The sequence below is a fragment of the Lepeophtheirus salmonis genome, chromosome 12 (assembly GCF_016086655.4).
Source record: "Lepeophtheirus salmonis chromosome 12, UVic_Lsal_1.4, whole genome shotgun sequence".
Lineage (NCBI taxonomy): Eukaryota > Metazoa > Arthropoda > Copepoda > Siphonostomatoida > Caligidae > Lepeophtheirus > Lepeophtheirus salmonis.
Genome location: NC_052142.2, coordinates 2303243 through 2326903, shown reverse-complemented (window position 1 = coordinate 2326903; position 23661 = coordinate 2303243). Strand labels below are relative to the sequence as shown.

General features: G+C 30.5%; 1 protein-coding gene and 3 long non-coding RNA genes across 12 annotated transcripts in view; 2 read left to right on the top strand and 2 right to left on the bottom strand.

The window, feature by feature from the left end:
* Positions 1 to 23661, top strand: part of LOC121127119 (dorsal-ventral patterning protein Sog) — a 148965-nt gene that overhangs the window by 58269 nt on the left and 67035 nt on the right. For all 9 annotated transcript variants that reach the window (XR_011782288.1, XM_071891836.1, XM_071891837.1 and 6 more), the window contains one exon: positions 16663 to 16849. Coding sequence is in view for 8 of the 9 variants with exons in the window: in XM_071891836.1 (XP_071747937.1) it covers positions 16663 to 16849 (187 nt within the window). In the remaining variant the exon portion in view is untranslated. The remainder of the gene's footprint in view (positions 1 to 16662; positions 16850 to 23661) is intronic.
* Positions 3103 to 15604, bottom strand: LOC121127121 (uncharacterized). The gene is made up of 2 exons (XR_005867543.2): positions 11658 to 15604; positions 3103 to 11593 (listed from the first exon to the last, which is right to left on the bottom strand). It is a non-coding gene; the product is annotated as an uncharacterized lncRNA (long non-coding RNA).
* LOC139906645 (uncharacterized) lies at positions 17271 to 18153 on the bottom strand. Its single transcript, XR_011782291.1, has 2 exons — positions 18043 to 18153; positions 17271 to 17980 (listed from the first exon to the last, which is right to left on the bottom strand). It is a non-coding gene; the product is annotated as an uncharacterized lncRNA (long non-coding RNA).
* On the top strand, positions 20922 to 22467 carry LOC139906646 (uncharacterized). Its single transcript, XR_011782292.1, has 2 exons — positions 20922 to 21363; positions 22057 to 22467. It is a non-coding gene; the product is annotated as an uncharacterized lncRNA (long non-coding RNA).

Below are 23661 nucleotides of genomic sequence, written 5' to 3'. Positions count from 1 at the left end.
CAAAAAGAGTTTCTATATCGAGAGATGTGTCCATATGGACTCGAGAGGGGATTCCAGTGATCGTTTTGCAGGAAGATGGTGAAAATTAATAATCGTTGAATTAGCTGTTGGAGAAGGAAGAAAAGTTTGTAGGTTTGGCTTTTTAGATACCATGTGGTGGTAAGAAGATATGTATGAAGTAAATGAGTGACAATGGAGCCACGCTTGAACTGGATAGCCTTATCTTTCTAGATCTTTGGGATTTGAATGTGGCAGAGAGGCGATTCGGGGATTTTACGTCATCGTATAGCAATCAAAAATCCAATAAAGTGAGAAAAAAAAGTGTATTAGACTGTGAAGACATTACAGAAAATTATTAAGTAACACTGAAGTCAAAATATGACTAGTCCACAACGAAGGGTAATAAATAAAAAATATATCGAGGGCGGATGGATAATCAGAGAATTGATGAATCGTTTTCATAAAAATATTAAGGGTAGACTCAAAACGGTAGAAAAACAAAGGCCTTTGATGAAGAGTGTAAAAGATGGGGAAATACGAAGATTATTGCAAGATCTGGATGATACTCTGGTAAGGGAAGAGTTAAGGAAAAAAATTGAAAGAAAAATCGAAGTTGCTGAGTAACTAAATGAACACATAAAAACAAGAAATAACTTATATGAAACAACTTAGTATGATAGAAATGAACATCAACGGTCTCTTGGGTAGCAAGAAGAAATATAATTTGACTAAATATCTGAAAGTTTTGGCATTACCAGAGATAGTATTTTTATGCAATATTAAAAATGAAGTAAGTTAAAGATAGGTTTTTTATTTCAAATACTAACAAGTGTATTAATCAGATGAAAGCACAACGGCCAAGGGATATCCCATTAGAAGAAGTGGCAATCTTAAACCTAAAGAATCTGGACAAAGATAAAAATTTATACACAAAAATGCTCCTGGGGTATTTAAAGAAGTGAGGAGCAAATCTTCTCAAAGAGAAAGTGATAGTGGTGGGAAATTTTAATGTATTTGAAACTTATAGAGGAGATCAAAGATCACTATATGACTTGACAAACATGGAAGTTATGGAAGGGAAACAAAAGTATGAGTCATCTAGCAGATGTTACAGATAACTATAAGACGACATTTATCCGCAAATATAACTATCAATTCAATATTTTACTAGATTACATGTATATTTCAGGCAAAGTTCTATCGTCAGATATATCTTCAAAAAGAATTTCATAAAAAGAGGTATGTCAGTACATTAGAACAAAGTTAAAGAAGAGAAAACCCCTAGATTTTCGAGGCTCAGTCAAGAATTCTATTAAGTTGTCTGGGAGTTTAGTAAATACTTCTTCGGGAAAGGGTTACACGAAGATCAAAAGAGGGGATCTTTATTTCCAAAGAGAAATAAGAATATTAAGAACTGGAGACCTGTAAAAGTCATGGAAGTAGAATGCAAGATATACTCTACCATCTTAACAGAAAGACTGACACCAGACTTAGATTAAATTCTTCCTGAAAAAGAGTTGTGGTTCAGATCTGGTTGGAGAACAGATAATGTTGAATTCCCCTTTATATTTGCTATTGCTTTATTGATTTTCTAAAAAGCATTCAATTCCTTCGAACACGCTGCTTTTTGGAGGGAAATTGAATGTGGGGGGCCTCCAGTATTTATAGAAACCTTCAGAAATATGCTAACAGGACCAAAATCAGTAATTGATATTGATGGCGAACCAGAAATATAAACACCAAAGGGATCTTATCAGTCCATCGCTCTTTTCCATAGTGATCACCCTCTGCAGAAAATGATATATGAATATCTTGTGAGGAAAAAAATAGAAGGGAAAAGGTTACAAAACTATTATTTGCAGATGGTTATGATTACCTTAATGTGTGAACAATCAATTGAGTCGGATTGTCGATTTTTAATAGAGTCTCATTTAAAAAAAAATTATTATTGCATCTTTATTTTTATACTTAGTATAAGTGAATCGTTTAAACTTGTATTTTATTGTTATTATAATTTTAAATTTTGTCATGAACTATGGGAGAGGATGGAAGGGAAAATATATATATATATATATATACTTTTGTTATTAAATTTAAAGTATTACTATTTATTCTAATTTATGAATTGTATTTTTGTGCGTAAATGTACAAGTTGAAAAAAAATATAGGCTAATATATTATTTTTAAGAGTTTTTCCACCGTAAAATTTATTAAACTACGGATTTTTTAATTTTTGTGAGAATACAAGATAGTTTTATTGTGTAAGGATGTAAAACATGTTATTTGGTTCAGAAAAAAAGGATAATATTTTATATTTACATAAGTTCCAATTGAATATCAAGGAAAGAGATGAAATAATAAAGGTGATTGAAAAGATTAGGGCCGTTTAGACTTATTCCTAGAATACTAAAAGACATTTAATCTTGAATTTGATAAAATTTGTCCTATCAAATATGTTTTATATAGTAGTTAATAAGTAAACAATTTCTATGAAGAACTTAGGAAAAACGATACACTCCAAAAATTAATTATAAATTCGAAAATCAATCAATCTTAATTTGCTCTTCCCTTACTCAGCAAAAAGAAGTGGAAGACTTTGTGGTGTCCTCCAAGTTATCCCTATTTGTCTGATCCAAAAACTGGTAACTTAATGTCGGTATTCTGATATCAAAAGATTATATATTTGCTGTCAAGCTTATAAATAAGTGGTGCATTGTTGACTTAAATTCGTTTGTAAACACATAACCAGTGAGTAGCACCACATTGCGGAAAAATAATAAAACTCCCCGAATAATATTTATGATTATTCGGCCAAAGAAAACTAGGAAAAGAAAGACTTCAGACGAAGTTGAGGTACCTGTTGACAAAAGTCCTTTAATTTTCTTACTCGTTATTTTTTAGACTTTATGAAAGTGATTTTAATTTTTATATAAGTGATAATTAAATTAAAAGTATTCTTGACTCAAAGTGCTTCTTATAACGATGAGTTGGACAACCCAAGAAGTTAATTTCAAGAAATGAAAAACGTATGAAGTCCATGTTGCTATTAGTCCTTGAATTACAATTTAGATTTAAATCAATTAAAAGTAATCCATCTATTAGAACCATGTAACTATTACAAGGTTAGGCAACAAAAAAAATGCTTTTTTTGTCTTCGGAAAGAGTTTCAAGACAAGTATGGACTTCCTCTCTTCATTTATATACTAATGTCAAATAAGTTCAATCCTTGGAATCTCTTTCTTTAGTGAGTAGGGACTTACTCACCAACATAAGGAAGAGCTATCATCATTTTGGATCAGGATCTTTCATGATAATACAAATATAGTCAAATGAACTACTAATTCTCATGAAGTTGAGGAAAGGGACCAGCATTTCTTCCCATGAAAGTCAAGATAATTTTTATTGAGGAATGATTAGTTTCTAGCCCTTCCATAAATAAACAACAGTTAACATCTATAAATAATTTATCTTCATACAATTTATAGAAATAAAACTACTAGTATCTTTATTGGATCCCTCTGATCTCTTATGCAATGGAAAGAAATAACTATGTTTTAATATATTGTTGTAAATTTTCTAGAATTTCTGAATTAAATACTCAAAACTGATAATTATCACTTCGACTGTTCTATTTTTTTGTCCTGCAATCCATATCAATTTATTTATTTAGTATTTACCTTATAATTGTTTTGTTAAGTTAGAAGTTTTAATTGAAATTATTTAATTTAGAATCCATTAGTTGTGGATGATACCAAATTATTTGATTCAAGTTTACTTAATCTCTTGTTTGAATATTATAATATTGTTGAAAATTAGTAAAATATAGTAATTTCCATACTACGCAATCAAGTTTATATTTAAGAAGACAAAGTGCATCAGGAAAGTGATGATGAGGATTACAACAGTTCTTTTAAATATTTGATTAGAAATTGATAAGATATAAGATCATTCTCGTATTTGAGAATGTCAACTAAAAGTCATCTGAATGTAGAGGTCTATGATGTCATTGGGTAAGAACAGATCAATTTCTTTAAATTGATAATACATAAAGTTTAACCATGTTCCATAGACTTTTCCCACTGATGTACGGTGCATTTTAAGCATAATACCCATCTCAATATCAACCTTGTTTTTGTGTAACTAAATAAATTTGAGGAATAACTATTCCTCTCGAGTGAAGGACTCATTTTTATAGTTTAGATGATGAACAGCCGGTCCAAGAGAAAAATTCAAACATTTTCAGTGACTGCAGTTTTCAGTCCTGTGTAGTAGGCAATTACTGAAATAAATTGAATTGTTTAAAGTTAAATTCACACTAGTCTATAAGATAGGTAGTCTATATTTAAAAAAATGATAAATATTCTTCTTAATAAATATTAATTAAACTTAAAAAAGATAAATGCGTTTTACCATTTTTCTTTTACAAAATCATATATGCTGATTTATATTGCAACTGAAGTATCCTTCTATAAAATATCCCTAGATGTATAGTATGTTATTCATCTACCTGATTGATTATTAACAAAGTTTTGGATTGAAATCATAGTTGGAAGGAGTTCTTCTTTGTTACAAGTAGTTTGACTATATTGATCCTTTATGGTCAACGGATCTCATGGGTCCTCTTCGTCTTGTATTGCACTTTAAGTACCCTCGTTGATATTCTCAGTCTGTACCTATAAAGCTCAAAGTAAATAATCTTTTGGCTATCGTATATATATCTTCTTCCCTTGAGGTCTTTATTTCAACTCCGCACCAAAACAGAGACATGTAAATAGAACGCCTCATTATGTAACGGCACCGAACCAGTTCGAAGCTTTCGAGCCACATGCCCCTGTGATCTCAATATCACAGTTAAAAATCAAATTTAAAAATACTATTATAAGTAACAGCAAATAACCAAACTAATAATACACAAACAAACAAAAAACATCAAACACCGAAAATAACATGTCATTGTACAAAATCCTTGAAATGACTAGGCAATCTTCGATTGCGACTGGGCCAACCTTAATAAGGCGTTATTTGGGCTCCTCTACCAGATCTCGTCCACTTCTTTGGCTCCTTGGAATTGAGGGTGATGGCTCCTTGGAATTGTGTTGATGACTCAACCACCTTTTTCACGTCGTAAATGTGCCTTGGTACACCATTCACGTCTACACTGAATTTATAATTTATTTTTGTTATTACCCCTCTATTCCATATAGTCACGCATCGAGCTCTAGGAGGTGTAACCCATACCTCATACCATTTCGAATAGATGTTATAGGGTGCTCTTTCACCAGTTATGTGACTCTTTTCCTCAAAGTATGGGTTTAAATCTTTAGTCACCTTACATCCCATTTAAGCGCCATGTTCACACCTTTCAACCCTATTGTGAGCTCTGCGAGGTTGATGTGGTTGCCATCTTCTTTGTTTCGAAGCCATGCTCCTTCATCAATAGTACTGTCTTCCTTCGTCGGAACCACTCTGTATGCAATCGAACTTGCGTCACACCACAACTCAAACTCTCCTCTTTCTTTTGACCGGATCATCTCTCTTAACGCGACTGAGAGCTTCCTCAAGCAGCTTCAATGATGGGGACACAGAATCATATTTCCAAGCTTCTCCTTAACAACACCTCTTGATGAAGCTTGCAGCAGTCCTCAACCACCCAGCAACCTGGGTAAGGGCCAACTAACCTCCCACACATTGAAAAAAGTTCACGTTTCGTTAGCCTGTCGGATCTAATGGCGAACTCATCTCCTTCAGATCTTCTCCTGTAAAGTCTGTTTCTTCCCTTATCGATTTTAAGTGTGAGTACCGTAGCATTCTCTAACTCTACTGGATCTTTACTCTTCAAGCTGTAACCTGAGAGTAGACATCTTACGTCGCTCACAGCCCCTTTTCCCGTATCGACAATAATGTCGTCATAGTAACTGTCTGTTGCATTGTTTACAACTGTGTTGCTCTGCAGTACCTTACCAACCACCACCTCCATAATTTCTGGAGCACAATTTAATCTGAAACCAATCCTAGTAAGTTCATACAGCTTGTCCTTTCCCCGAACTACAAGAGATTTTCCACACGAAGGCTCAACTCTTATCTACATGTAGGTGTCCTTAAGGTCTAAAAATTGGGACCACCTTCTCCACGCTCTCAATTTTTCATTGCATCAACGTTGGCTCCAATACATTCCACATAATCATTCAATTCTTGAAAAATCAAGGACAGGTCTAACTTTGTTTTTCTTCTTTTGTGAAATCGCTAACAGTGGTATCACGCTTTTATTGCCTTGAATGCAGGGGTTCAACCATCCGTTTGATATCCACCGACTAATTTCAACATCAAAAAGCTCCTTAATTCCCTCGTTCATCTTGTATTCTGCGATTGTGTTGCAAAGGGTTGCGTTCTTCTTTCCAACCCCACTTGACCACCCATTCTTTACCATCAAATGCTACAGAAAAATCCCTTCATACAATATTCAGGGTTACTTTTTCACATTGCACTCACAATTACAGCTCCTCTGACAATAACCACTCGGTGTTCTCTAAGTACATCCATCCTAATTATGACGTCTACTCCTGGAATCATCTTTGAGCTTACTAAGCACTCTACCTTGATCTCTACACCGTTCAACTGAGTGAGTACCTGAGCTGCTCCATTAAAATAACTATTTTTTCATTGAAGGACTTCACTGGGTACCTTTCTTCGTTTGAAAGGTATAAAAAGGAGGGTCCCAGGCTCCCACATTTTCTTCAGTAGCTCCGTGTAAGCTTCAACACGAGTTGTGGAGAATGCATTTTTTAGGACTTTCGTTATTCGACTTTCGTGGTTCTTTTCGACGTTCGATAATTGATCGTACACCGTGAACGCATCGCACTCTAGGAGACGAGGGATAATTTTGCTCATGTCCTTGAGCCCCAGCAGATCCTTCGCTAAGGACACCTGCTTCAACCAGGTGGTCACCTCTCCTCCACCATTAAATTTGGGGATTACGTTTCTTATTTTTAAATTATCCATCACAATACAAAAAGGCCCATTACCTTGTAACGCGTTAAATAAATAATATCTTAGCTATCATATATATATATATATTCCTATCTTGAGGTCTTTATTTCAACTCCGCCAAAACAGGAACATGTAAATAGACCACCTTGTTATGTAACGGGCACCGAACCGCTTCGAAGCTTTCGAACCACAGTACCTCTTCCATATCTAAGTATTGATTAGGAGTCATGATCATGCTGTCGTCATCGATATTTAATTATGATACAATTCAATAAAAAAGTATGGGTTTATAAAGTAAAATTTCTTGGGAAGATTTCAAGACCTTAAACTTGCCCCATTTTCATTGGTGATCTAGCGACCATTTTCCTCATCTGGATTTTTTCTTACTTGTGACCAAGGAAAAAGAGATGGGACTGCATTTCGTTTCAAATGAAGATATATTTTCCTCCCACGGATGCTTAACTTTATATTGGCACTCGGAAATCTTCTAGCTTGAAGTCTTTTTCACATAATACAGAGTATGGTGATGGCCTCTAGAGTGAACTTTTATTGTCTTCTTGTCTTAGAGTAATCTGCCATTTAAGACATGCAGCTTCATTTAAAGGAAATAGAAATGATCCTCCTTTCGAGCATCCAGGGACAACACAAGACTACGGTATATGTATATATTATAATAATAATTAATAACTATCTTACAATTACTGCAATATTTGAATGTGTAAAGATGAAATATTATTAAAATAGTTGAAGTATACAATGGCATCACACAAGAGCTGTCGTAATCTTAAGTGATACTAGCGTTCTTAAGCAATCCATACTGATATTAACCCAAACGACAGTGAGTGACACCCTTTGTGGATAATATATATTTTTTAGTTTACTCGTACCCTATTGAAGCATCTTAATGTTATGTTATATATATTAATCTAAAATATCTATATTTAACAGATTTTTTGTCATTATAATTATGCCTGATAATCTTACGGACGTTCATCATCCAAAGTTATCTTTCACGTTTATTCAAATTTTCTCATCCTTCTCCTGAAAAACAAGGATTTGCCAGGAAACATTAAACTCTTTTTTTGACCTTAAAATTATTAAAAACCTTCTGTCTGTCTTCGACAACACCTTAACATTTAGTAAAGAAGAAACAGCCATGGGAGTGGAGAATGGTTTGTGATTACCGAGCTTTAAATGCTATAGCAATTCCTAATAAATATTTACTTCCTCATAAGAATTATATTGCAACTAGTCTTCAAGAATATTTATTAAAATCGGCCTTTGTTAAGCCTACTACAATTTTCCGGTCAATCTAGAAGATAAATACAAACGGATATAACAACCCCTTTTCGTCTGTATAAATTTAATTATATGCCTTTTGATTTGAAAAATGTATGCCCTTTATTCCAAAGATTTATGAACAAAATTTAAGTCAAATTTTGATTTATATTCACTTATTTCGATGATAATCAGTACAACTTATGAAGAACATTTACCACAAGTACAAACTGTCCTAAAATCTTTAAATCATTTTACACTGCATGTTTCAGAAGATAAAGTGATTTATAAAAAGGAAACATTGAATTCTTTAGAGACAAAATATCACTTGATGGAATAATACCATCAAAAATAAGGTGTCGGTTATCAAAGCCTTCTAGAAACAAATACATCCTTCAGAATTGAAATAATTCTTAGGAATGATTGGATTTTATAGACCCATTTAGTCAATCTGTTTTTAACTTTAAAGGAATTAATTCGTCTATGAAATATAAAATAAGGTTTAATTTGAACTCATAAAGAAATAACATCGTTCGAGACATCTGAAAGCTACTTTGGATCATATTTGTTGGTTACCTTTTCTTACCCCAAAGTATAATAAACTTGATTTAACTATAGGAGCTTCAAAGCCATTTTTTGTCAAATTGTAGATTACAAGCCATCCCCCTTTGGAATTTCTTTCTAAGGAGACTAATCAACCTCAAGTAAAATATTCGCTTTCGATTGCAAGTTATTAAGTGCCTATTTATCTGTGATAAATTTTATGCATTTGACTATGTGTAAAAATGTGCCAATTTTTACATATCATACACCACTTGAATCAGAATTTAAAAGCCAAAAATTAGCCAAGTCAGATAATTAACAACATATTTTGTCATTAATTATCGAATTCATCCAAGATATTCAATATATCAGAGGTAAAGGCAATATTTTCGATAACTGTTTATCTTGTCTAATCGTAAGTGTTCAAGAAATTTATTTATCTATTGACTTACAAAGAACTTAAATTGCTGAACCCAATCGCTTTATCAGAAGAAGAAGAATTTAAGAAGTACTCAGTTTGAGTTTCAACATCTATTTAAAAAGATAAAAATTTAGATGGGACAAAATAATGTGTAATATCAACTCCTTTTTCTTGGCCTTACGTCTCAGCTTCCTAAATAAGGATATTTTTATTGGTTTCACAATTATCAAACATCCAAGTGGAAAATGATTAGCGTTAATAATTAAGTCGCATTATTTCTGGTTTTCTATGTATAAAGAATTTAGAATGTTTAAATTGTTAAAAGTCCAAGTTGGGTCATATTAATAGTATGATTAATCCATTTTATGTCTGTGGTAGATTTCAAACGATTCATTTGAGTAGTGCATATCTTCTACAAACTATTAACATTCTGTGACAGTCTTCGCTTCTACTGTATAAGTTTTTTTAACTTGTATTGACAGAGCTTCTCCTGAAGTCTTTGAAAAAGAAGAACTTGACTCAACCAACACAATAAAACAAAGATTTTAGAGGATCAGTAACATTTAATCGATTTCGTCTCTATTGGAGACCTCTTAAGAAATAATAATATAAGAAAGTTCTTAAATTACCAAGCTTTCACAAAAAATAGAAATATTGAAATTTAAAACTAGGAATATTTAAAATAATATACCAATAATATATACTAGTAAATTAATATATTAATAATAAAAAATATCGAAATAATGTCCGTGTTGAGGATCGTAATCTCACATAAATTCATAATCATATTACGAAAAAAGCAGTTTTTTTTATTTTTAAACGAAACTGTTTTAAAGTCAATTTAACAAAGTTATAATTCAATGTCTATTGATTACAGTGGTTGTTATGGACTAAAATGGATTAATCCACCATTTTTTCTAGCCAAAAGCATCTGTAACATGTCTTCATCAGATCTTATAGGTCGGACTTGTTGTGGTACTTGTACTTAGAGCAATTCGTACAACCAATCAGAATAAACTAAAAGGGTGGAATTACATATAATCACATGAGAGAGTTCCTGAGTAACACCTGATGCCTATGATTTGATAACCGAACCTGGTTGAACAAACGAACAGATTCTACGTCCATTTTCAAGCACTTTTTCAGACCTACCTCATTGACACTTCTTGATAACCTACTTAGAGTCTGTGGAAATACTTTTGCTCAACAAACCAGATTCCTGAGATTTTATTTTTGCTTGTATATACATTCTTGGATCCAGTGTTAATGTTATCCAATGATAGTGAAGAACGGATGAAATTTGCTTGAGCTGTAGATATTAAGTTATGGTAAACACTTGGCAATTGTTCGATTTGGATTCTGTTTTCTTCAATGATTAATTCCTTCCCATTAACTTTGCTTTTTGGATCGAAGCATTAATAGCACTTGGTCGATAATCACTTGCTATCAGCATTTCTTTAAATTATGAAAACGATTTTCTCATTAATTTTTCTTGCTACAAGTTCTCAAGATTCTTAATTACGGACTTTGGATTTTCATTTAAAAGCTCTCGTAAAAACTCAAGAAACCTTCATCCAGGATACTCCAGACTTCTTGAGATCCATCAATGAAAGTGAAACTCTTCGAGCAAAAGCGACACCCATCTCCATTGGTGTAAGTTTATATAGCAATATTCACATTAATGAGGGAATCGACAGATTTAAAAAAAGCTCTTGAAACTTGACCCAAGATATTAGTTCCACCATCGTTTCTGATATCATTGTTGACACGTGTTCTCTGTCTGAACATATTTGAATTTGATTCGAAACTCTTCATTCAGTTGTGGGCACCGCAATAGGAACCGAAGTAGCACCTGCGTTTTTCAATATTTTCATAGGTAAAATAAGCAAAATCATCACAATCTTCGAATTAAAGTGTGGCAATCTTTTTTATTTTTTACGTGGATTCATGGATGATTTGTTTGCAATTTGGACTGAACAAGTTTAAAAATTTCGATCATTTCATATCACAAGGAAATTTTCAGTTCATACCACAAGAAAATTCACAGCATCATACAACATTGCGACAAAATCTACTCAATTTTTGGGAACCACAGTTTACATCTCATTTGGAGTATCTGACTTTTTTATGCCTCAAAAACAGTACAGCTTCATTTAATGAGCACATTTATGTTTACTGTTCAACACTTGGTAATACCTTATAATTGGAACGCTGAACAGAAGGAAAATAAGGGCTGAATGCTGAACAAAAATTGAATGGCACACCAAAATAGCGGAACGCTTACAAGCCCGGGGAAATGTCATGTTGATGTACTTTTTCAACTTTATTCTATTCTCTTGCCTCAAAAATTGAATATCTTTGAAACTGTGAATAAAATTTAGTTCACGCTACGATATTTCAAGATATTCTTATAAATCACTAGCCTTACCTTACCGGCGAGAGGTTAATTTTTTAACTACCTAATTCCAAAATGAAATAAAACTGTAAAAATGAATGGAAATGATTAAAAATTGATTCACAGCAATATTGATGAACATAAAAACATTTACACTTAAATTTAATATGAAGACCTTATTCTTCACGAAATATTTGCCTTTTTCTGGAAGCAATAATTTTTATTTGAACAACACTTGATTCGAGCTTGACTCTCGAATTATGCTACACCCCAGTAAATAATTTATACTTTTCTTTTTTATATAATATTAAGTAAAGTACTCTTGACAAGAGATAAATAAGAAATAATTATTACATGGTCAATGTAAATTTAAAAATTTATACTTATATGTTGTAGTAATTTAATTAATCTATCACATGGAATGGATTGAAATAGTCTCACATGTCATACAGTACATAAAAATAAGAAATATTTCAACCTATACACACATTTGATTTATTAACTGTTGATTTAGACCGATTGCACATTTCAAACTTTGCTCACTTATTTTTTTATATAATTATAAATATATAAAAATTTCAACGAAATTAAGAGGCCATATTTGAAATTTTTAAGGTCAAAGATTTGACCTCGTGAATTCAAGGTCAAAGAGGCATTTTATTCAATAAAATTATTAATTATATAATAAATATAAACCTATCAAAATGTATTTAAAGCAGATTAATATAATAAAAGCGCAACAGAAATAACAGTTTAACGATGTATGTGCCAACCTCGATGCTGAAACTTTAGGGTAATTTAACTAATAAAATGGAGTTCAAAGAAAGCAAACAATTTATATTTTTGAGTTTCTACTAATTTTAAACTATATGTGAAATTATAAAAATATCGGGGATAATATAAAAACGACTTTTTCTACGACAGGTAGAAAATGACAGTTTTTTAGTATTTCAACTTAGTGTAACAAAATTAATTTAACTTAAAATAATAAACTTAATCAAGTAAAGTTAAAGTTAAGATAATGCAGTTCACAAAATTAACTAGTTAAGTTAAAAGTTAATTTTGATTAATAAGAAACTAACTAATTAATTTAAAAGTTAATTAACTTAACTTAGATAAGTTAAGTTGCATTAACTTGCCCAACTCTGAACAAAATAGAGCAATCACAAGAGTATAAAACAAATGACCAAATAAAACTAAAATTTATTGAAAACAATAGATAAAATTATATATAAAGCAGTTAGTTTAATTCGTAGTCCCTCCGGAAGAAAATGTTTTTGTTTTGATCCAAAGCCATCGAACAAGTCCAATTGGGGAATAATATTTCAGATATACTTCTTCTCCTTCTTGGATAAAAGTAATTGGTATAATTGTGAGGAACATATTTGCCATCAAATCTACTAAGTCATGAAACAGAAAAAAAGGTAGAGCATAAAAGAACTCTAATAAAATAATTTAAAAATATGAAAGAACCTCATATCGGATATCGGTTCATAATGTTGTCAAGAATTCTATAAAAATGACTAATATCCTTGATGGAAAAGCTCTCTAGAGGTATTCATTACTCCTAACCTTCTTAGCATACCCTTGAGATGACTCTACAAAGACTCTATCGTCTGAGTATGAGCTCCAGTTAATGGAGCAACAAAGTTATACTTATGCACTACAGAAAAGTGTGCCATATCTAATTCATTTCTAAAGTTGCAATAGGCTGCCCAATTGTCAGAAATGACAGTTATTCCGGGTAGAACATGCTCAGCAATGAGTGGTAAAAACATTAACGGTGGGCGATCTTCAACTTCAAGTAGAAAGCATTTCCCACTGTCCCTATCGACACCTCCAAACACCCAAGGACTTTCCTGGTACCTCCCTCTATGGTATTTAGTCTTCCCAAATTTAGATTCATATATTTCTACAATCCTACCAGGGCCCCCAATTTTAACAGGATTATCGAGAAAATATTGAGAACAAATGTCTCAATGAAAATTATACTAGTCAATAACTGTTTTAACAGAAGTACCAGTTTGTCTCACTCTTTCGGAGATAGGGATTTTGGAAGCCAACCAGTAAGTAAGTTCTACTAATTTGCAGAGCCTTAAATGGCTCTTTTCAAAGAAACTACCCTTCGGAATCGAAAATATCTTACTGTACCCACTTTCAGTAAAACCGAAAATTTGGTTCCCGTTTTTTGATTCTTTCCTACTTGACCTCTGGCATTCTAAGCAATATATATTTCTTCTCATCAACCAACGATTCCGCAGCCATTCAACGGTGTTCTCGTCGCAAACAATCTTCTTCGCCAATTCTGTGACCTTCATCCTTTGAAATACAAATTCCAAATGACCAAGTGAACAAGAAATTTATGGTTTTTTGAGTATATAAGGTATAATAGTAATTCCACGTGTACGAGTCCGTAACTAATAATTAATTCGAAGGAATAGATGAGATCCAGGTTATAAAAATATTAATTGATTTATTATCACGAACGAAAAATGTGGTTCTCCTTTGAACGAAAGGAAAAAGGAAGTCTCGATAAAAATAACAAAAAAGGAATAAATAGGGGTTGGTCACTGAACGCCACAAATTCATCATTCAAAATGTGCCAGGGAAATACTATTTTACATAAGGTTTTAACTGGATCGGCACATTCGATTCATGATGCAAAAGATCCAGCAACTTCTACATACATAGATGCAAATATACAATTCGAATTCCAAAAATGGTATAATCCCACGTAAAAACTTGTTCCAACAATTGTGATCAATAAAATTATAAAACAATTCAGTAATACTTAATTGTATAATGACTCCTTATAGGTAACAAACAAATAATTAAATTTGAACAGAGGACATAATTATAGACTGTAATCTAAGTGTCAATATGATAAAATTTGATTTGTTAATATCTTTTAAATAAGAAACTTAATTTAAATTACATTAGTAATAATATACGTATTTATTTTTTAATTATTGTTGATTTACTATTATTTTATAGTTGTTAGGTATAGAAATATACAGTTAAAGCTCCTATGATTGTGTAATCCTAACCGTAAACTTATTCTAACAGTTATGATCGATAAAATCATCACAAAATTAAATGGTAATAAATTTATGAAATAATTAAGTTTGAATAAGGACCATGGTTATAGACTGTAAACTAAGAATAAAAATACTTCAATTATACTTTGAATTCACTCTTATCCGAGTTCATCGATGTCCAAGAAGAGAAAAAAAAACCGATAGTACGAATTTGTACACTACGGCTTCTGAGAGAACTCATTCCCCCCTCCCCCTATCTAATACTCTATCCCCCCCCCATGGAATACTCAGTAAGAGCCAAATTCCCAACTTTTTCCACACATTGAGACTTTTTATTTAATTTCGAAGTGCTAATTATCTGAACAACTCGGAAAAGTCGAGATCCTTCTCTTCATCCTTCAAAATTTATTCACTTGGCGTTCCTTAGCTTGACGTACCGAAGTTATTTCCGTATTATTGTAAGGTTGCAAGAATTGAATTTCAACTATCCTCTGTCGTTGTCTCCAATTTCGAGATGGAAAGTGAAAGAATGACGTGTGGGCAAAGTTATTAATTGTACCCAAAATTTTAAAGGGTTTTCTGAAGAGATGTTTATAAGCAAAATAATTATTTATTTGAAGTGTAAATAGTTTGTATTTCATATTCAAAAGAGGATTTGGTTTCTTAAATGTATGATTCAGCAAAAATAATGATTTGATTAATATTTTATTGAGACTGAAATTCCTAAGTTGAGTTTTGAAATTTTGAATTTTTTTTCATTATGAATAGATTTTTATAATAAGAAAATATATAAAGGTGTTTACAAAATATAAATATATAAACAATGGAGTTTCATACATTATAATATCAGCTTCTAATAATGTTTGCCTAATATCATTGAAGTCAAATTAATGGTACAGCTGAACTAGGAAGGCCTTTTAAAAGCAAAAATTATTTCCAAAAAAAAAACCAACAAATTATTAAGCTTTCTCCTTCTTTTAGTAATTATTATTTTAAACGACTACTTTAAAGTTTTAACACTACCTCACTTAAAGTGGATACATATTTATCCCTAACTGCCTTTTAACACAATTTCATTTTTCTCTTCTATAACGTAGTGTCCGACAACACAACTCCCTTTTTTGAAATAATCAACTTTCTACTTATTATGATCTCCAAAAGAGTATAAGGGTATTTAATATGATTTTTATTTTTATATTAATGGATCAAGGACAAGTATTATATCCTTATTATTCGTTTGATATCGTTAGAAGTAAAGTATGAAGGATACTACTAGATACTAGAAAATATCCTATTTATATAACTGTTTTAATTCTGATTTTAATTCCAATTGGAAGTATAAATCGGACATATATCATCGGCCATCGACGGTTTATCTCTCTGAATCCATCACTTTTTTCCTCTCACTGCTCCACGTTTGAGTCAAAGATGTTTCATTAGGTGTCATGATTCAAGGACTACTATAATTAAGGAATGGAGAAAAAATTGAGTCAGGTGTTCACTATAGTCCTTTAATTTCATTTATTATTATTATTTGAGACGTTATAAAAGTAAAACAATAAAAAACAAATTAATGATCAAAAAATAATAAATGAATTGAATTTAATAACTGCAGTCAAAAGATGTCTCGATTTTATCTCCAGTCCTTCTCTTTAGTATTCATTGAATTGTTCTACCTTCCTTTAGAATTAGTATCTTTCCACACTCAGTCATTCATTTTTATATTAATAAAAATTATTAATTCAATGTGCTGTATATAAATTTATATCGAAATATTCATTAACAGTTGGAAAAATACAAATACAAAAGGGTAGCTACTATATTCTGATTTAAAAAAAAATCTTTAGACAGTCCATATTGCCAGATGATAAAAAGCTCAAAATATAACCCAAGGTATTAGATATAAAGAAGTCCTTAAAAATAATAGCTGTAAAACTTTGTTGACTTATATAATATATTGTTTTTACAAATAGAAATTAAAATCATTAATATACTTATAGAATTACACTAGAAAGATATGTGGGTCTTGGAGTCGAGTTCCTCGACGCTATCGACGCCAATTAAGAAGAGATCAAATGTATGTTCAATTAACTAGCGATACAACAAATGATATAATAATTGGAAAAATAGCCAAATATTTTGGCCTGGGATCTGAATTATTTTCATCACTTCTTCTATCTAAAAACGGTAAACATTCATTTAATTTATTAAGTTATAATGACGTTTTTGTAATGGATATGATTCTTTCTTTAAATATTAGTTAGCGTGTACGATATATTTTCCTACAAAATTTTATAATAATTGTTGTTGTGTTATAAATATAGTTGATAATATTGTAGAGAAAAACGCGTGCAAGGAGAAGGGGAAAAAAATACATATGGTATCATTGTTTAAAATACTGATGTGATTATGATATGCCTGCTTTATTATAATTTTTGAGGGTATAACGAAAGTATTTATTAGCAAAATGTTTAATGAAGATATACTACGTATAATTGACTTAGACGTTTTTTTATACGTTACAGTAGATTTGAAAACGTCACACTCCATGAAATTGTAATTCATTATGAACCTTCTTCTCAGAATAATAGCTAATGAAACGACAAAGTAGAGTATTTCGAAATATATTTGAAGTTCCAGATTTAAAAAAGAAGGCTTTAATTAAATATAATCTACATAATAAAAAATATACCATCATACATTTATGTTAAATATACAAAATTAAACAATTGGAATCATATAACTAATAACAATAAATTATATACACAGAATATTGAAATTATAGATTGATCCAAATAATATTTTCTTGTTCTGAAACCGGAATCCAGTTAAATATGTCATAACTTTAGGTTGCAAAAAACAAGCGAGACGTGGAGTTTAATCAAAAAGATAATTACCCCTCTTCTTCCTGTGGAAGTTGCTATATACAATTGTGCACAGGATATATATACCTCTACCGATGATATCTAACTAATTATTAATAACAAAGTAAATGTCAAAATCATAAAATTAGACAATAAATATACTAATACAAAAATGTTAGAAATAAATCCATCTTAAAGATTTAGAGCAAAAGCTAATTATGTAGTAATGTCCGGCGATATTACTCCTTATTAAAAGCATCAAAAAAAGATATTTTCCCCGTTATTTCTGCTTATATAACAACATAATATTATCATGAAGGATTTACACAATTGCTAATTATAATGATACACCCAATGTAACTACCCCCGTTGTTGTGACCATTTAAGTAGTTGTTTTTGCATTTTATGAGTTTTCTGAAGACCATTTCTTGGAGCCTATCAACCATAGCTAAGCCTTAAGTGATAAAAAAGTAATATTTATTGACTATGTAATATTGGAAAACCTAATTATCATACCCAAGTCTTTAAGTGAAGAAACTAGTCTCAGACAAACTAGTTGCGAACTATCAAAAGCTACTACCCCCGTTGTTGTGACCATTTAAGCAGTTGTTTTTGCTATTTAATGAGTAGTTCATCATAATTCTTGATATGTTTATCTAAAATAGAATCATATTTTAGGGTTAGATTTAAAAAAAAAATTGAATACTTAATGTTAGATATTACAAAATTCAGAGTTCCATTTCGAAATTAGTAAATATTTTATACTTTTTACTGATAACTTGATCTTCATTTGGCGTGGATGACTCAAAGCATTTTTATATGTATTTCTATGAATGACATCAGTACCAACATCCTCCATTAATTTAATGATGGTTCCTCGGGAAGGGATAGGTTTACCCGTGTATTTCTCCATAAATTTTTTGAACATAGATGATTAGCAATGGATAAGGTTATATTACATGCAATAAGCATCTTTGTGAGATCAGAGTTAAAGTCTGACTTGATGTATTCATCATTAACTTGATTTTTTAGATGAATATCCATGCTCTTGATATGAGATGAGGATAATGAGTGGCGTGGAATTCTAGACAGGGGACTAAAGGAACATTTATATCGACAAATCCGACAAACCATCTGTTTCTCATCCGGTAAGTATTTTCCAAATTCCTAGGCCTCCATTTTCAGACATCCAGACAGAAGGCGACTTTATTTTAGGCATTTTATTCAGTTCTCTAGCTACTATCACCATCTAATATTATATTAATATTGAATAATAAAGGCGGGAATTATAACGTTCCTGATGGATAGAAGAAGATGTATATTATTTAATCAATGATGCCATAAGTATTTCTTATCTTCTCCTCGCACGCTTTTCTATTCTTACCAAAATTATCACCCTTAGTTATAAAGTAAGTTCATTGAATTGCGCACGCATATTTTCTCCGTTTTATTTATTATTATTGCACTTAACTTCATATAAAGGTTTAAAGTTACTACAACAGGACAATAACAATTTAAAAAAGGTAGAAGATATGAAGCACATCAGTAAACCAACCTTTAAATAGTATAAGGAGGGAGGGGAATTTGTTAATTAACATAACTTTTGTAAAATAAGAAAAATAAAATCGCAAATGTAAAAAAAATTCTCATATATGGTATATATATATAATATGTAGATTCCCCTTCATCTAACCGGTGTCAGGAAAAAATAGTTAACGAAAAAACGTGAAGGAAAAAATGCCGAAAAATAATGCGAACTAGTGAAAAAATAATGTGAACTAGTGGAAAAAATGGCATAATTATTTCAAGCTGATTTCAAAATAAAAGAAAAATAATCAAAAACGACAACATTTTGAATGGAAGAAATGCTTATCACCTAATTCTCCTCTATCAATTATAATATCATTAAACATGATAGATTATTCATATTGGACAACACTCATGGATTAAAGAATAACCATTAGTATAGTATATTTAAAAATTTAAAACACTTTAAATTTTTATGATCTGAAACCTTCCATAGAGTTGACCCAAGCATACGTACTGTAATTAACTATATTAGATAATTACATGAGTGATTGTATAACAAAAAAATTAGTATCGTTTCTGGGTTTATTAAAAATTTATTTACATTTATTCAATAGATAAATTAATTGATGGAAGTATACATTCACAAAGGAATATACATCTATATTTTTTTTACAAGTTAATAAAATTGGAGCCGGATTCTCTTTCTAAATTGAAATTAATTAATATATAGAGTTGAAATATTCATATTCTTTAATAAATATCACTGAAGACTATTATTACAAATTAAGTTATATATTCAAATGTAATTTTATCATACTAGAAGAATACATATAAAAATTCGTTGAAAGAGACTATAAGTCACGTGTTAGGGCTCATAATTTGGCTTGATATTCATTGCAAGGATACATTCACAGTCCTATAATCAAATACAACTTCGAGAATTCGAGTTTTGTGAGTAACTTCGAAATGCAATATATTTTGCTCTCTTTGTAGAAGAAAGAAGGCTCAAAATGAGACGAAGGCCATAATTCTCTTGCAATTTCAGATTGCTCATACTTTATTGAGCCTTACAGTTTCCCTCAGGATCTCCAATGACCTGACTTTGACTTCCTCTCAGCAAGCAACCGCTTCATCTTATGAAACATCCTGTATCATAACGAATTGGATATCACTATTCTTGCTTAATATTATACTAATGCTTCTTCGTTAATCCATTAGTCTTGTCCAATATGAACAATCCATTATGTTTAAGAATATTATAATTGATAAAGAAAAATTAAGTGATTTACATTTTTCCATTCCAATCACTGTCGTGTTATTGTTTTTTTTCATCTGAATATCTCTTATATTGGTGAAATAATTTTCCATTTTTTCCGATTTGTCACTTTTCTTTTCATTGCCATTTTTTACCTTTTAATTACTTTTCCTTTTTTTTCTTGCAATTTAACCATTGCCTTTTTTTTCTGAAATCGATCAAACCACATTGGGACCAACAAAATTTTGTTTGATAAACTGAAATACAAAATTATCCCAATTAAAAAAAAAAACCGAAGCTATTTTACAATGTAACAAGAGAAATACTCATGATATGAAGTCATGAATGAAATGTAATATAACCAAAGATGTAAAAGTAATAATTAAAGGGTCATAAATCATATTTGAATCTCTTTCTTAAGGAAGAGTCGACTTGACTCTGTTATGAAGCCTGGTAGTTTTTCTCGGTGTGAGGAAGAAATAGTAGAAAAAATAACATCAATGAAAAAAATGACAAGAGGTAAGAAAGGAAAAGGGACAAAGTAGAAAAATGGCAAAATTCTTTTAAACTGAGATAAAGATTTTAAGAAAATATGACATGAAAAAAAAAAAAAAAAAGTAACTAAGTGTTGCCCAATATAATTAATTCATCATGTCTAATTATGTTATATTTGATTACAGATAATTAAGTGATTAGCACTTCTTCCATTCGAACATACCTTGTTTTTTTTTAAAATCTAAATATATATTATATATGTGGTAAGTATCAGTTTAAAACAATTTTCGCCATATTTTCCTAAAATCTTATTTGATATTTTACATCCAGATCATTTTATATGAATGTGAAAGTTAATGGATCGGTCATAGTTTCAACTCTTGAATATATTCATTGTTATATATCATATATGGATGTGCAGATTCCCACACAAGGAAGGAGTTAACTCTGCGCTGGTATGAGGCTTAACTTGGTTTGGTTCTATTCTTCAAATAAATTTTCATCCTGTCATCATAATTTTAGATATCAGAATTCAAGCTTCTCTTTTTTACTATCAAGTAAATTAGATCTCTTGTTTTGTCTTAATTCTTAAAGTATATCAAGGTTAATAGAAATACAAGGCTATACCATCATGTAATCGGGCTTACTAGAATTTTCAATTTGATGTATCGTACCGACTGCTTTGAAAGAGAGGGAGATTTTGACGTCATAGAGAATAGAAAGGGTACCAAATACAAATTCCCAAAAGACCAAAATTAAGAACTGGGTCCACGTTGTGGGCCAAAGTTTGGTATCACTATTAAAAGCGTGGTGGAAGTAAAACATCAGTCGTAAATATGATATGGTATAACCTTGTATTTCTATTAACCTTGGAGAATACGGAAGTCTTTCCGTCTTTAATTAATGGAAATCAACCTATGCTTATGTATAATATTAACGTTCTGATAATAACTAATCTTATTTAATTTAATTAGATTATTAAAGTCCTGAAGAGCGTATATGACTTAACATTGACCAATTCAACATAAGTTATACGGACTCTTCCGGACACTACAATTCTAGCTGAATAAATGAGATAAATCATGTGATATATATAAATATAATATTTAAAGTATTATCAGAACATGAATATGATACATGTGCTACAAACATAAAATTTATAGAAATTGTACATTAGAAATAATACAAAAAAACATTTGGGTAAATGGAGAAATCCCTTTTAAATTTAAATGCATTTTTCATTTGCTTAGGTTGATCTTCATTAATTAAAAACGGAAAAACTTCCATGTTCTCTAAGAATTAAGAAAAAAAGAAGAGATCCGAGATATTCCTCCTAAACAAGGAAAGCTTGCATTCTGATATCTACAGGGATAATGACAGCATGAAAAATTATCTGAAGAATAAAACCAAACCAACTTAAGCCTTATACGAGCGTAAAGTCTACTCCTGCCTTGGATAGGAATCCACACATTATATATGACATATAACAATGAATATATTCAAGGTTTGAAACTATTACAGGATTTATTAACTTTTAAATAAAAGGCTCGGTATGTTTTTAAAATGTATATATATATATATATATGTTGATTAATAGTAATATACTACTACAAGATGAAGTTATAACCATAAAACTTAAATAAATAACAATTTCAAATTTAGATATGTTTCTAATTAGACAATTGCTAAGGCCTAAGATCATTATTCATTCATTTAATGAACTTCTATGTTCTTTAAAATTTATGATCAAGAAAATATAGAGGCAATCGAAGGAATATCCTTTTTACTTGCCCGTCTATCTCAAGAGATGTTCAAATTTGGAAATCTGTATTCCATGAGGGACAACGGGATGAAAATTCATCCAAGCAAAATAAGCAAAAATACCAAGAATCATAAGAGAGTAGAGTCGACTCCTTCCTTGAGAAAGAGAATCCAGGATTGAAAGAAGATAATTTTAATATTTCAAATTAAGTTAATAATTATGTTATTTGAATTTGTACGAAGCGTCAATGAGCTCTATAAATATATGGAGTGGCACCAGATCTACTGTACAACTTCTTTGGTGGGTTTAATAACATTTTAAATATATTTTTATATAAAATAGAAGGTTCTTAGTCGATAAGTACAATTTATTTTATACTTAAATACATCATTGTCTCTCTTATATTAATAAATACCGTAGCATAATGTGTATCTCTACTAAATATATATAATAAGAACATTTTTTAATTAAAATAAGCAGTTAGACTGATTGTTTAGATATATGCATTATAAATCATCTTCAATAACTTTTTTTTACATAATACCTTAACAAAATATGGTCAAAGCTATAAGTTTCAGTAGTTTAATTTATATGATGAATTTAGGGATTGATTTTTGAAGGAGTATGTCCAATGTAAATGATGTTATAATAAATTTTCAGATTACTCTTGAAATACGTCGAAATAAACTCAGAAATATAAAAATGAAATACTTAAATAGATTAATTTTGTCTAATTTTTAATAATTGCATTATTTCAATATTGATGACTAAATAAAAACATCCAAAATTTTCTTGTTGTAATATCAGCGGCATATTTGTAATCGGAAATTTAAAAATAATGACATATATGCATATCATTCATATCTCATATTTGAAGAAATATCGAGTTATATTCCTTTTTTTTATTATTACGAGTAGTAGAAGACACAGATAACGGATATTTCACCCATTTAAGTATTTTTATTTTTATATTTATGAGTCTATTTCTCGGCATTTAAGGAGATATTTATTATAACATCATGTAAATGAAAATGGTCTGGCTTTGTATAAAAATGTTTATCCTCACAAAAAAAAAAAGTAGTTAGACTCCTTA